Consider the following 12200-nt stretch of genomic DNA (forward strand, 5'->3'; position numbering starts at 1 on the left):
GAACCGGATTCTGAGAGGAGTGACTGAGGAGGAGCTTTTGTACAGAAAGTGTGGAGCACCTTTTCCCCTAACCCTGTTTCCCACGGACCCTGGCGACCCGGACCCGTTTCCCCTGCACGTTGTACATAGCCACTTGGTGATTGTGTTCACTGTGAATAAACGCACTGTTCTTCGCTTAAAGGAATACCCTGGCCTGTGCCTGAGTCTCTTTCGGAAACCATATCAGATTGCTGGTGTTCATTTATGGATTTCTGCTGTAGGTTTGATGCTGTGATTGGGATGATTGTCCTGTTGCATGACCCAATTTTGGCCAAACTTTAGTTGTCAGACAGATGGTCTCACATCTGACTCTAGGATATACAGAGGAATTCATGTTCAATTCAGTGACTGCAAGGTGCCCAGGTCTTATGGCTCCAGAACAAACCCAAATCATGACCCCTCCACCACCGTGCTTCACAGTTGGTGAAGGTGTTTGTGCTGATACGCTGCATTTGGTTTACTCCAAACATGGTTCTATGCATTATAGACAAAAATCTCCACTTTTGGAGAAAGTACTTAGCTTTTCATATACTGTTTCAGCCTTTTGGCTCACAATTTGTTAAATAAATAAATGTAGTATGTCACGTCTTGTTGTTTATTGGCAGCTCTATTTACTTAATTTTACTTAATTTTAAGATTATTTTATTTATTATATTTTAAGACATGGTGGTAAAAACTTGAAATTCAACAGAGGATGTCCTTTATTTTTTTTACCATGTCTTTATGACTGTTTGAATAAATAGTGTAAAATTAAATTAAAATTAAGTTTTTAGTGGTGGATGAAAGTTTGCTGCATAAACATGGAAAAAACAAAAATCCTACTTTAACACAAGTTAGTCTTCAGAAAAAGGGTTGTTGGCTTTACAGAACCATCTCCAGACATTTTTTTATTTTGTTCTCTAAAAAGTTCGATCTCTGTCAGTTCACAGTCAGACAGACTGAAATGCAGAAATTCAATGCATTGATTCTCCACAGAAGTGGTCGACCAACAAAGAACACGCTAAGAGTGAGCGGTATAACAGTCTGGGATGTCACAAAGGAACACATAGAAACACGTGAGTTTCTTTCTCACATTGGTTAATGTTCATGTTTATGAGTTCACAATCACAGGAACACTAATCAACAACGGTGTTTGTGCAGGACTGTAAGGAGAAAGAACGCCGCTTCCTGTCCAAGTCGTTGTTGTTGAGACCAAAAGAGATGCTTTCAGCATTTACTGCATCTGAGCTGTCATAATTACAGGAACAATTTATTTTAAATTATATCAAGAAATTAAAATTTTTTTTTTCCATGATTTTAAAAGTAGGCCATGTTTCTACTAATAACAAAATAAATATGCAAAGAAGAATAAAATCAATGTTTTGAAATATTTTCCCAAATAAATGAATGAAAGTATATTTTTTGGTTTAACTTGTTTCCCTTTGTCTATCTATGTTAAAATCTAGTTTTGTTTTAGGTCATACAGTGAGGGGAAATAATGATTTGATTCCCTCCTGAATTTGTGAGTCTCTATTTTCTTATGGTAGTTTCCCTTTAATGGACTATTAAATACTTATTTCACTCAATGACACACAATTCAATTCATAACTTTTATGAAATGCGTTTTTTCTGGATTTGTAGTTGATTTTCTGTATCTATTAAAATGTAAGTGACTAAACAAATTTGGTAGGAGATCAAATAATTATTTCCTCCAATGTAGTTGTGCAGAAATATGTATTTAAAAAGGTTTTTATTTCAAGGCACCACTCTGTTGGTTTAAATGTCAAACTTTCTAAATTTACTGAATAGCCTGCCTTTTTAGATTTGGGATAAATATGATTACACTGAGACACTTTTTGCTTTTTGATAGTTATGTTATACGGCAGAATGTCAATGGTTAAATAAATGCAGAATTTTGTAACTGGATAGAAATAAGTAACTGGGAAAACAGGACACTTAAGTGACAAAAAGTGTGTTTACACAGTGATTATGGAGATGGAAACTCAATTTTAAATGAATGAGTAACTTATGCAGAGCTGCTGCTGTAGTGTTGGAATATAACCTTTTTGATCAAAAGAAATTGATAAATAAAAACACTGTCCTTCCAATCCATGTCCTCATGTCCTGCTTGACCTCCCAAGATTTTCCTTTTCCATACAAGTCATGAAGCCATCAGTCATATCAAAGCTACATTACAGCCTGAAGGCTAAACACAGAGAGGTAAGAGAGGGAGAGAAAAAAAGAGATTGTGATCACTGATTAAAGAGTGCATTGGGTGAAGTGCTGTGGAGTTTAATCCTCTTACACCATGCAGCTGTGGAGTGACAGTGTGGAGCAAGAGCCTGAGAGCAGGTGTGGAGGTGGGGTGGATCTGCAAGAGTGGAACACAGTGTTTTGTTTTCATTTGGTGTCATGGGCTTAATTCAGAGAAACATCTGTCATAGGCAAAGAAACAGCCATCTGGAACACAAACCGGCATCCGGCGTAGATATTTACCCCAGCTCACAGGACTGGGGGAGATAGGTAGCCACACCTACAACCAGAAAATACTTTTTCAATAGTAAATTCTTTTAGTTTAAACAGCTTATGCATTCCTTATTATCATTACATTTAAACGATGTAACTATAAATATAATCATTCCTGTAGTCTGGCTGTGAGGGGCTGGTAGGCGGTCATTTCGGGATTATATGCCGTGGACCATTATGGAAACTGTTCACAGTGCGCTGGTTTAATGCTTAATCAATTCCTCATACATAAAACTTGCTTGATCTCCTTTTTATTATGTACTAGAATAACGAGTAAATCACCCAGGGCCTCCCTGAAATAGTTCGTCAATAGAGGCAAAGGGGCATATGTGATTCCTTAAATCTACCATTCCCAGTGTAGCGTGCTTCAAAGACAGCTTTCATGTGTCACCCCCCAGGCCTACGTTGTCTATCCTGTTCAACCTCTGAGATCTACTCCGAGACTTTCCACTAGACTTAAAGCTCTTGAACTCATTGTGCCATCTTTTACCTCAGGACTTTGCCATGTGATGCTCATTCCTGTCACTAAAAGTGTGTTTGTGCAAGCAGCATCCTGAAAAAGCGGAGGTAGCCTCAGTACCAGGAGATGAGACCATGCATTAAACATGCAGCCTCCGTGTACCTTCTCCATTTTTAATGGTGCAGTTGGCTGTGGGTCTGAATGTAAACACGATTTTAACAATGGGGTGTTGACTGCATATGACAGACAGGAGGAGAGAAACATAACACACACGACAGACATGCTGTTATTACATTTTTAATGATTTGTAAGACTGCTGTACATATTTTTATTTTGTGTACTTCTTTGAGAACAAGAAGTTTTGCTATATGATAAAGGATGAGATTTAAGCACATGCTTAAACCAAGGATAGTTCTCCTTTTATTTAAAATTGCTATATTCTGCAGCCTATTTTGTTATTCACATAACTACAAGCACACTGCTTTTAATGGCAAGCTATCAGAAAACATAAAGATCACCAACTTTGCAGTTGCAGATGTTTAAATGGAAATTTCTCAGAACTTGGTGCACACTGTATTCCTAGCAAAGCCAAATCCAAGAGATACCATCATTTGTAACTAGGGATGGGTATCGTTTAGGTTTTATCCGATACCGGTGCCAAATCGGTACTTTTGAAACGGTGCCAGTGCTTAAATGGTGCTCGAACCGGTGCTTAAAGAATGGAGAACACAAAATTGGTCCAAAAACCTCTCATGTTCAGCTGTTTTTTTGTAAAGATAACAATGTTAGCCTTTTCTCCAGCTATAGGGCATATATGGTATCACTCTTGGCTGGAAGCAGTGCTTAAACAATGGAAAAAACAAACTTTGTCCAAAAACCTCTCATGTTTAGCTGTTTTCCACTTTTTCTTTGGTCATTTTAGCCTTTTTGGCCAGGGTGAAGGGAGTATCTGCCATCAAACAAGAAGACAGCTGCATGTAGCTATGATGATGTTTGCTAGTTCACCTTACATGCATTAATGTAATAACGTGGTGAGCCTACTCAACGTAAATTATACACGAAAGCACTTGTTGCAGGCTGCTGAGTTTGCATCTTTTGCTGTGAAGTACAGCCAGACTTTTGACCGCTTCGCCTTTTTCGTCATTTTTAATCTGTAGCTCTGCTCTAAAAGAACGTACGTACCTGGGCCCGCCTACTATCTTCGGAAACGTAAAATGATTGGCTAGAATCTAAAGTGTATCACAGCTCAGGAAAAAAACCCCACCGAAATAAAGCACTGAAATGTGCGCTGCTTTTCGGTCTGGTTACTGATGGCACCGGTCCGGTACCCATCCCTGCTTGTAACAACAGTGCATGAGTGAGTATAAATAGTGATCAAATTGTAACGTAAGCCACTGTTTGTGAAGGCGTTTTACACACTAATTTAAAGGTTCATACAGTAAGCTAACTCTTTTTGCTGTCTGTAAACTGTTAAAAAGGTTTATGTGAAGGAGGTTCCAATGTCTTCTAAGAGAATTTTCAATAAACAAATGAATCCTACATCCTAGTCTAAAGCTGATAACAGTCAAAAACAAGTTACTCCTACTAGTTGCAAACATACATGTTGCGTTTGCTCAGTGGATACTTTGTAAATAGTCTAATGCAAAACTCTGTGCAGTTATATGAAACATTACTGCTTCCATAGGAATTAAGAGGGTAACAGCCAGACCCTCCTAATCAAATGTCTATGATTAACCGATCATCAGCAAGTGTCTTGCACCCTCTAAAAAAGAATTCCCAACAAATTCATCCCAAGGTCAAAGAGTACAATGCTCAGAAGAAAAAAAAGAGCTACACCTCAGTCTCTACAGGCCTGAGTTAGCATGTTAAATATTAAAGTTCAAGACAGAATTAGAAGAAGACCGAAAAAGTATAGCTCATTTAGAACTGCTGTCAGGAGTAATCCTCTTCTTTCTGAAAAACATGGAAGCATGGATCAAGTTTGCAAAGCTGCATCTTAACAAACAGCAATACCTCAGGAACAACATCCTTTAGACAGACGAGACCAAAGTGGAGATTTCTGGCCACTACTGGCCACTATCAACTGTCAAATACGGTGGTGGAGGGGTGATGATTTGGGTTGGTTTTCTAGCTACGTGACCTGGGCACTTTCCGATCACTGGATTTCCTCTGTATACCAAAGTATTTACAGAATCAAATGCGAAGCCATGTGCTGGACAACTGAAGCAAATTAGGTCACGCAATGGGACAATGATCCTAAGCAAACAAGCAAATCTACAACAGAACCAAGGCAGTGCAATGGCCCAGTCAAAGTCCAGACATTAACCCAACTGAAATGCTGCGGTGCTGTGCATGAACACATCTCCATACATCTCAATGAACTGCAGCAATGCTGCAAAGACGAGCGGGCCAAAATTCCTCTACAGCAAAGTGAGAGACTGATGAAGTCATACAGAAAACAACTACTTTACATTATTGCTGCTAAAGGTGGTTCTACAAGCTACTGAATCATGGATCATGGGGTGTACTTACTTTTTCACAGTTCTGTACATAGAGCTTTCCAGAAACTTTGTTTTTTAAGGGAATATAGGTGTGAGCACTTTGGCCACTTTGTTTTTGTGCTACGCTGCCAGTGATGCTCAGCACTTGATCCCCAGCTCAAGAAACCACTCTGTGTAAGTTTTACATAATATATGTGCACCACTTGAGCTGACTGGCTGAACTACATCCACAAGGTGGGCTGTTAAAATGTGTAATTCGTAAACTGAAGTGATAATTTCATGGTGCAAACCTTCCACAGATTCATATGTTAATATCCTCGCCTGTAGACTTAGTGGAAGTGAGGGATTGGAGATTATTTTTATTTTGTGTATTTGATGCAGGGGTTTGTAAGGTGTCAGCAAGCGCCAGAAAGCTTTATTTTCAACTGACAGTGCATTCCTTTTCTCCTGCCTGCCTTTATTATCAATTGCTATTTTGAGCTTGGATTTTCTTCTAAAATTGGCATTATTGTTATATTCCTTCTTCCCGTCAACGCCCCGTGTGCTGTGTTCATCGCCCCTGCTGTGCATCTGCCCAGCTGCTGCTGCTCATTTTTTAAAGATGCATAGAAGTAAGTGTGAAATCTACAGGATGAGACATGATTGTATAACCTATCACACATTTAATGAGCCATTTCATATCATTTTCTGGGGCTAGGAGCAACCTCTTTTATGTACATGGTGTAGAATTATGGCCGCCCAAACTGAACACTTCAGCATTGATGTTGATGGATGTTGCGTGAAAGCAAAGTGAAAATGATTTGTTAAGGAAGACACGGCCACTAAGCTGTGCATCCTTGGTTTGTTGTTGCTGCTTGAGCCACACAAAGAGAATTTAAAAAAAGGCTTCAACTTCCTCAGCTCATTATAATGAAAGAGAGAGAGAGAGCAGAGTGGTACAGTAAGCGGAGAGCAGTGTCGGAGCACCACAGTCAGCAATTTTTATGAAATGTATGCGCGGCTTGATGTACTGCCAGTCGCACACTTTTCAGTCTCCTTCTCTGCAGAGATGAAAATCACATTTGATCCAGTTTGATAACAGAACTGGGTCATGGTTTGAGAAATGTTCCTGGCTCTACAGCAGGGACACACGCACAACCGTAACACATTCGTAGACACACAACACTCTCTATGCCTGCTTAGTATATAGTTGGCCAGCAGCCCCTCCGTCACCAATTAATTTTATTGGGAGTTAATCACATCATTCATGGTCTTTAAGAACAAGCAGTCGTCACTTTAAATCAAAGCTCTCAATGTACTTCAGTGATGTGGCCATGAATGGAGACATTCTATTTGGGTGAATGGTATCAATTTTATGTGCAAGATTACTCAGTAAATGTAAAGTTATAGCGAATACTTTCAGCTTTAAATAAATATCTCAGCAAGTACTTGTGATCACCAGAGCATGTAAGCTAATCTAATGACTGTTAGGTTGCTTTTTCTAAGTAACACTCTTATATTTTATAGGAGTGTTACTTAGAAAAAGGGATTTACTCCTGCCTTCTTCTCCTAATAGCAGCCAAAATTGGCAGCATTCCCACTGGCTTTAGCTTTGTGTTATGTAGAAATTAGCTAATGTAGCATGCTAAGGCTATCCATTATAAACACAAGCTTGTTAGCATTTTCTTAAAATCGTTGCTCAAGGCCTCACTAGCAAAGACAATTACAGTTTACTATAAACCTTTAGCTAATATTCATTCGATTATTAATAAATTATTGAACAACACAGTCAGATGAGCTACATTTAAATTCTAGAAATTCAAGACAAGGAAGAGGACCAGTCCAACACGCCTGTGATGTTGATGCCTCTTTGCAACAGAGCTGAATCAATTTTTCATGTGCAGTCCATGCTACTTCTTCAGGAAATGACCCAAATCCTTCCTAAAGCACTAGCCCTCTTGTAAAAGTGAACATTTATGAGTTAAAAAAAACAGCTAGATTTAATCTTTATGTCAACATAAGGGTCCCTGATATTTAGTGATAAATGTAAGTGCACTGAGAAGAGTCAACATTTTGGTCAAGAGTTAAAAGCACTAAATTAAAGCAGCAATTTTCTGCCTTTAGTGATAAAACCAAAGAGTCGCAGAGAAATAGGTTATACTACCAAATATTTACTCTCCACAACTATTGCTGACTTCAAACTGAAAGCACAAAATTGGATAACAAAGACAAAAAGACACAGCATTTTAGAGTTCATTTAACTTTATTGAGAGCTGTGAAGGTCACAGAGCAGCTAGCCATGCAGAGAACTAGCCTGGTAGTGCGCATTTAGATTTTAGATTCACCTGGTAATACTGATCCTGAGCCAATTTTGGTTCTAGTCAGTGAGGATAATGTTTAAGAGTAGCATGGTACAGACTAATTCAAGATGTAAAAGCAAGTCCAAATTCAAATCCTTGCAAAAGCACACCGACACACGTGTGGATACACTGGAAATAAGCAGAGTATAAAATAAGGTGAGTGACTAGAACTGTTGTGCATAGTATCTGAAAAGACTTGTGCTGACAGGGGTAGTTGTTAATTGAGCAAAGAGATGCATACATAGGTAAGTAAGACAATAAATAGTAATTTCCTGTAAGTTGTAACTGAAATTAATGCCCTTAGTTGGGTCCTGGATAGCTGCAAACCTCTTAACCAGAGTGCTATTCAGAGCCGCTATATACAATATTTTTAAGGCTATTTACAAATACTGTCATAATTGTATTTACAGTTATTGCCACAACAAAGGCAGTCCGTGACTGCCTTATTGTTTTCAAATGACAGAGCAATAAACCAAGTGTCGTGAGGTGATTTAGTCTTTTTCCTAACCCTGGTCTCTCTTTAATACTTATCACTTATGTGTGCTGGGAGAAACTTGCCATTGATTTAAAATAACATAAACTTTTGAGTGTCTGAGAGACTGAAAGTTGGAAGAGTTTAATAAATCATCCTGGATTATTTCTTTGCTCTGCTCTGTCCAGGAGGAAAAGCAAGCACATCAAAAAGTCCTAACATTGACACCATCCTCATGCTGAAGTACACAACTAGATATGACCGCAAATATTACAGGACATTACATACAGATAGACATGGCTTGGTGTTTATATGATGAAGAAAGCAGATTCTAGTGGATGGTTTTTAACGCTACACTGAACAGAGTGAATTATGAAATCTGTGTGTGTAAAGAAAGTGCGACTGAAGGGCACACTGACAAAGAAACTCCCCGAGGTGCACGTAAAGCATTTGTCACATCAGAGCTGTGAAGAGCACAAATGTACGATATTCCAATCACCGGAGAGCAGTCTGAAATGTAAAAACCTCAGAATCTGTGTGTGTCATTAATAAAAGATGTAGCCGAGAAGACTTACTTTTATATATTATGTAATACCTGAATCTTTTTCTACTCGGAGCAGAAGTGACACATATCCATATCATGATGTAAAATGTGCTCATATAGAGCTGCAGTGTGGACATCCAAATATGGTTTAAATTCTCAGCTAAATCTATCAAATCCAGGCGGTTTAACAGGGTTTCAAACAAACAGCCAGACAGTGTGTTTGCACAACGCACCACAATAAACAGCTACAGACTTTCACAATGTCTCGTTTCCTCTACAAAAACAATGACATTAAGATAGTTTGCTTACAATGTCTCTTTAGGCTTGGACAAGCCTCGACATCATAATTAAAAAGTCCTCTCTTCTTTCTCACAAACAGATGGCCAATGGAGATGGCTATTGAGGTAGCCAGACTTCCTGCACACTTATCCTCTTCCACATAATGCTACATTTCATTTGTGAGGGTATAAAAAAGGAAAGCTGTGCTACAAGAAAAGTAGCTCTAAATAATTGCAAGGAAGCCCCTGCATCCTTTAGGTCTTAAACTGCGGTAAAAAGCAAAGTTGTGAGTTATCTTCCACTCACACTGCTTTCACTGCCACATTTTTGAGATGGAGGCGGGTGGTTGGTGGTCAGTGAGGTGTTGGCTAAACACTCCTGAGTATTCCTCCATCACTGTAACAAAATGAGGGTCAAGGCGAAAGCAGCACCGTCATATTTCTAGCAGACACTTCACAGGAACCAGGCCCCTCTTCTTCCCGCTGCTCAGCCGGAGGAAGCCGTCAATCTCCTCGTTCTTCCCGATACAGATCTGCAGAGGGAGAGTCAGACGGTGAGGAAAGGCAAGAAGAGAGGACAATGGAGCAGGTGGAAGGGCAAGTGAAATAAAAATAAATAAATATATGTGAGTTTCTGGACTGAGGCAAAAAAAAACAAAAAAAAAAAAACAGTCATAACATGCAGTCCTCGGTAATCTCAGCAGTTTTTTGCATTCATTTGCATAGATTTTGAAAAGGCTTTCAGCGTGCAAGAGAAACTGTGTGTATTTTACAGTCTCACCTGGGACTCTTTCACAGTCATCTGGCCTTTGTCTCGGTTGCCGTGGAAACCAGTAGTGACCTTCCACACCCTCTCACCAGGGCGGATACGCTGCACAAAGTTGGCCGGAAAAAATCCCACCTTGTTTCTGCTTTTCCCCTGGCAAACACACCCAACCAAGGACACACACATGCACAAACATTTAGCCCGTTAGTCTAAACAGAGAGGAAAAAAAGGTCTGCACTGGTTGTAGTATAAAAATAGATCTCACTCACTGGGTTTTCACTCAACTTTGCTCACTCGCTTAAGGTAAATTATTTCATATCATGTCCGCTTATGTTCCAACACGAGTATGTTATTCAGAGGCAGCTTCCTCTGCAGCCCTCAAATAAGCATCACATTTGTAGCACAATAAGAAAAATGAATTAGAATGAACCGTCACAATTAGCAAGAAATCTGGAATTAAAAAGAGATTTCTGAGTTTTTGTTCCCTAATTAGCAACACAGCCACTAGACCAAAAAGCATTTTTGTATTTGTGAAACCCTAATCCCCTGCTATTCTCTTCAGAGACTCTGGCACACAAGCATACAAAACCCAGGAATGGAATGCTGGAGTTGCACAACTCAAAATTTACCCATTTTGCTGGCTTGGCTGAGTCCTTGCTTAAACTGAAAGCATATATAAAAGGGAAACAGCAGATTTCTGCAGAGTGTAAGTATCTCTTTTGGAAGGTGGTTTGTATGTTTTTTTTTGTTTTTTTTGTTGAAATAACAGTAGCACTGTTTGTGCATTTGTAGCTGAAGTCACTAGACTGTCCTGAATCAGTTTAAACACATTCTGAATGAAGAATTGTACTGCGTTTAAATCAAGTCACAAATATTGTTTTCTGAAGTAATTTGGTTTGTACTCTTTAAGAAGGAAAATAGAAAAATCCAACAAAAATATTTATTTACAGTCAATTTTAAATGAGCCCCTTGATGATCTTTTCATTCATTTAATTGAGGCTTCTTCGTTAACTAAAATTAGCCGCAGGAAAATAGTTCCTCTGCTGCCACCGTGTCGGGTAAGACAAGCTTTTACTTTTCCCTGATGTTTTGTTATGTGAAGATTTGTCTGTCCTTCTGCTGGTCAAGGTTAAAATCGCCTGCCGTCTCATTAAAACACAGATTGCAATCTGTCCTCTTCCTCTTCATGTTAACTAGCTCTGCTAACAGTCACACCTGCCTTACTTCAGGGCTCAACTATCAACTCTGTTACTGTGACCAAACAGCTCTGCTTTGAAAGGAAGTTCAGATGTCGAGCTGAGGGTCCCATGTGTGATTCTGATAAATATATTGAGATACCCTGGATAAGTAAATATGTTATTTACAAAAGCACTGGCTCAGTTAAAAAGAAAGAAAATGTAATGCTTCCGAATGACTTAGTGAATAGATAACACTTCGGTGCATTTCAATATAAAGTCTGTTTTATAAAGCCTACCTTCCACCAGTCTTCATTGGAATCATCTGTCACTTGAATTCTGTCACCAGGCCTGCAGAGAAAATAGAATATAGACCAGAGTGCAGTGAGCTGAGTATCCCTTGAGGAGGATTTTTACCACTTTAAAAGCAATAGTGTCAGGTTTGATGTTCACTTGTAATTTTATTCTATTTTTACCAAAAAAAGCCCCAAAAACCCCCCCAAAAAAACAGTTAGTGTTAGATAAACATCCATCAATCCATTCGCTTCCGCTTATCCTTTTTAGGGTCGCGGGGGGTGCTGGAGCCTATCCCAGCTGTCATAGGGCGAGAGGTGGGGTACACCCTGGACAGGTCGCCAGTCTGTCGCAGGGCTAACACACAGAGGCATACAGTGAAAACTAATTCGACGCATATTGGCACCTATAGACAACAGGAAATACAAGATACAATACTTCTGCTGTTTATCAACCCTTATTACAAAGTAAGAACTGGAGGTGGAGGTGGTATTTTTACATTGATGTAAACCATTTAGAATTTTTCAAATGTCATTCAAAATACTAATAATAGCAGTAAGTATACAGCAGCAGAATAACACTGACCATTTTCAGGCTAGCGTGTGTGTTAAAGGGTTTGCCTGAACTGGAACACTTTTGATCAACCATTTGTGTCTTGGTGGGGTTTTTTTTAATGTGCTATATAACGAAAATGGACTTCACTATGTAATTGTTCACTCTTCTATTATGTATAATCCTGTAAATATCACAGCAGCCTGAGACGCTTCTTTCCATTAGTCTGAAGGCAACTGAAATAGCTGGCTTCATGCCGGACTGTGTACTTTGGT

General features: G+C 39.1%; 1 protein-coding gene across 1 annotated transcript in view; it reads right to left on the bottom strand.

The window, feature by feature from the left end:
- Nucleotides 1–9572: 9572 nt before the first annotated feature.
- Nucleotides 9573–12200, bottom strand: part of LOC146626784 (SH3 and cysteine-rich domain-containing protein 2-like) — a 38607-nt gene continuing 35979 nt past the window's right edge. Inside the window, exons 9-11 of the mRNA XM_085360792.1 lie at nucleotides 11379–11430; nucleotides 9920–10057; nucleotides 9573–9671 (exon numbers count right to left, since the gene is read on the bottom strand). Of these exons, the coding sequence (XP_085216918.1) occupies nucleotides 9573–9671; nucleotides 9920–10057; nucleotides 11379–11430 (289 nt within the window). The remainder of the gene's footprint in view (nucleotides 9672–9919; nucleotides 10058–11378; nucleotides 11431–12200) is intronic.

This window comes from Diplotaxodon limnothrissa, linkage group LG8 (assembly GCF_057381915.1).
Source record: "Diplotaxodon limnothrissa isolate DT_005_m linkage group LG8, D_limnothrissa_male_GT1.1, whole genome shotgun sequence".
Classification (NCBI taxonomy): domain Eukaryota; kingdom Metazoa; phylum Chordata; class Actinopteri; order Cichliformes; family Cichlidae; genus Diplotaxodon; species Diplotaxodon limnothrissa.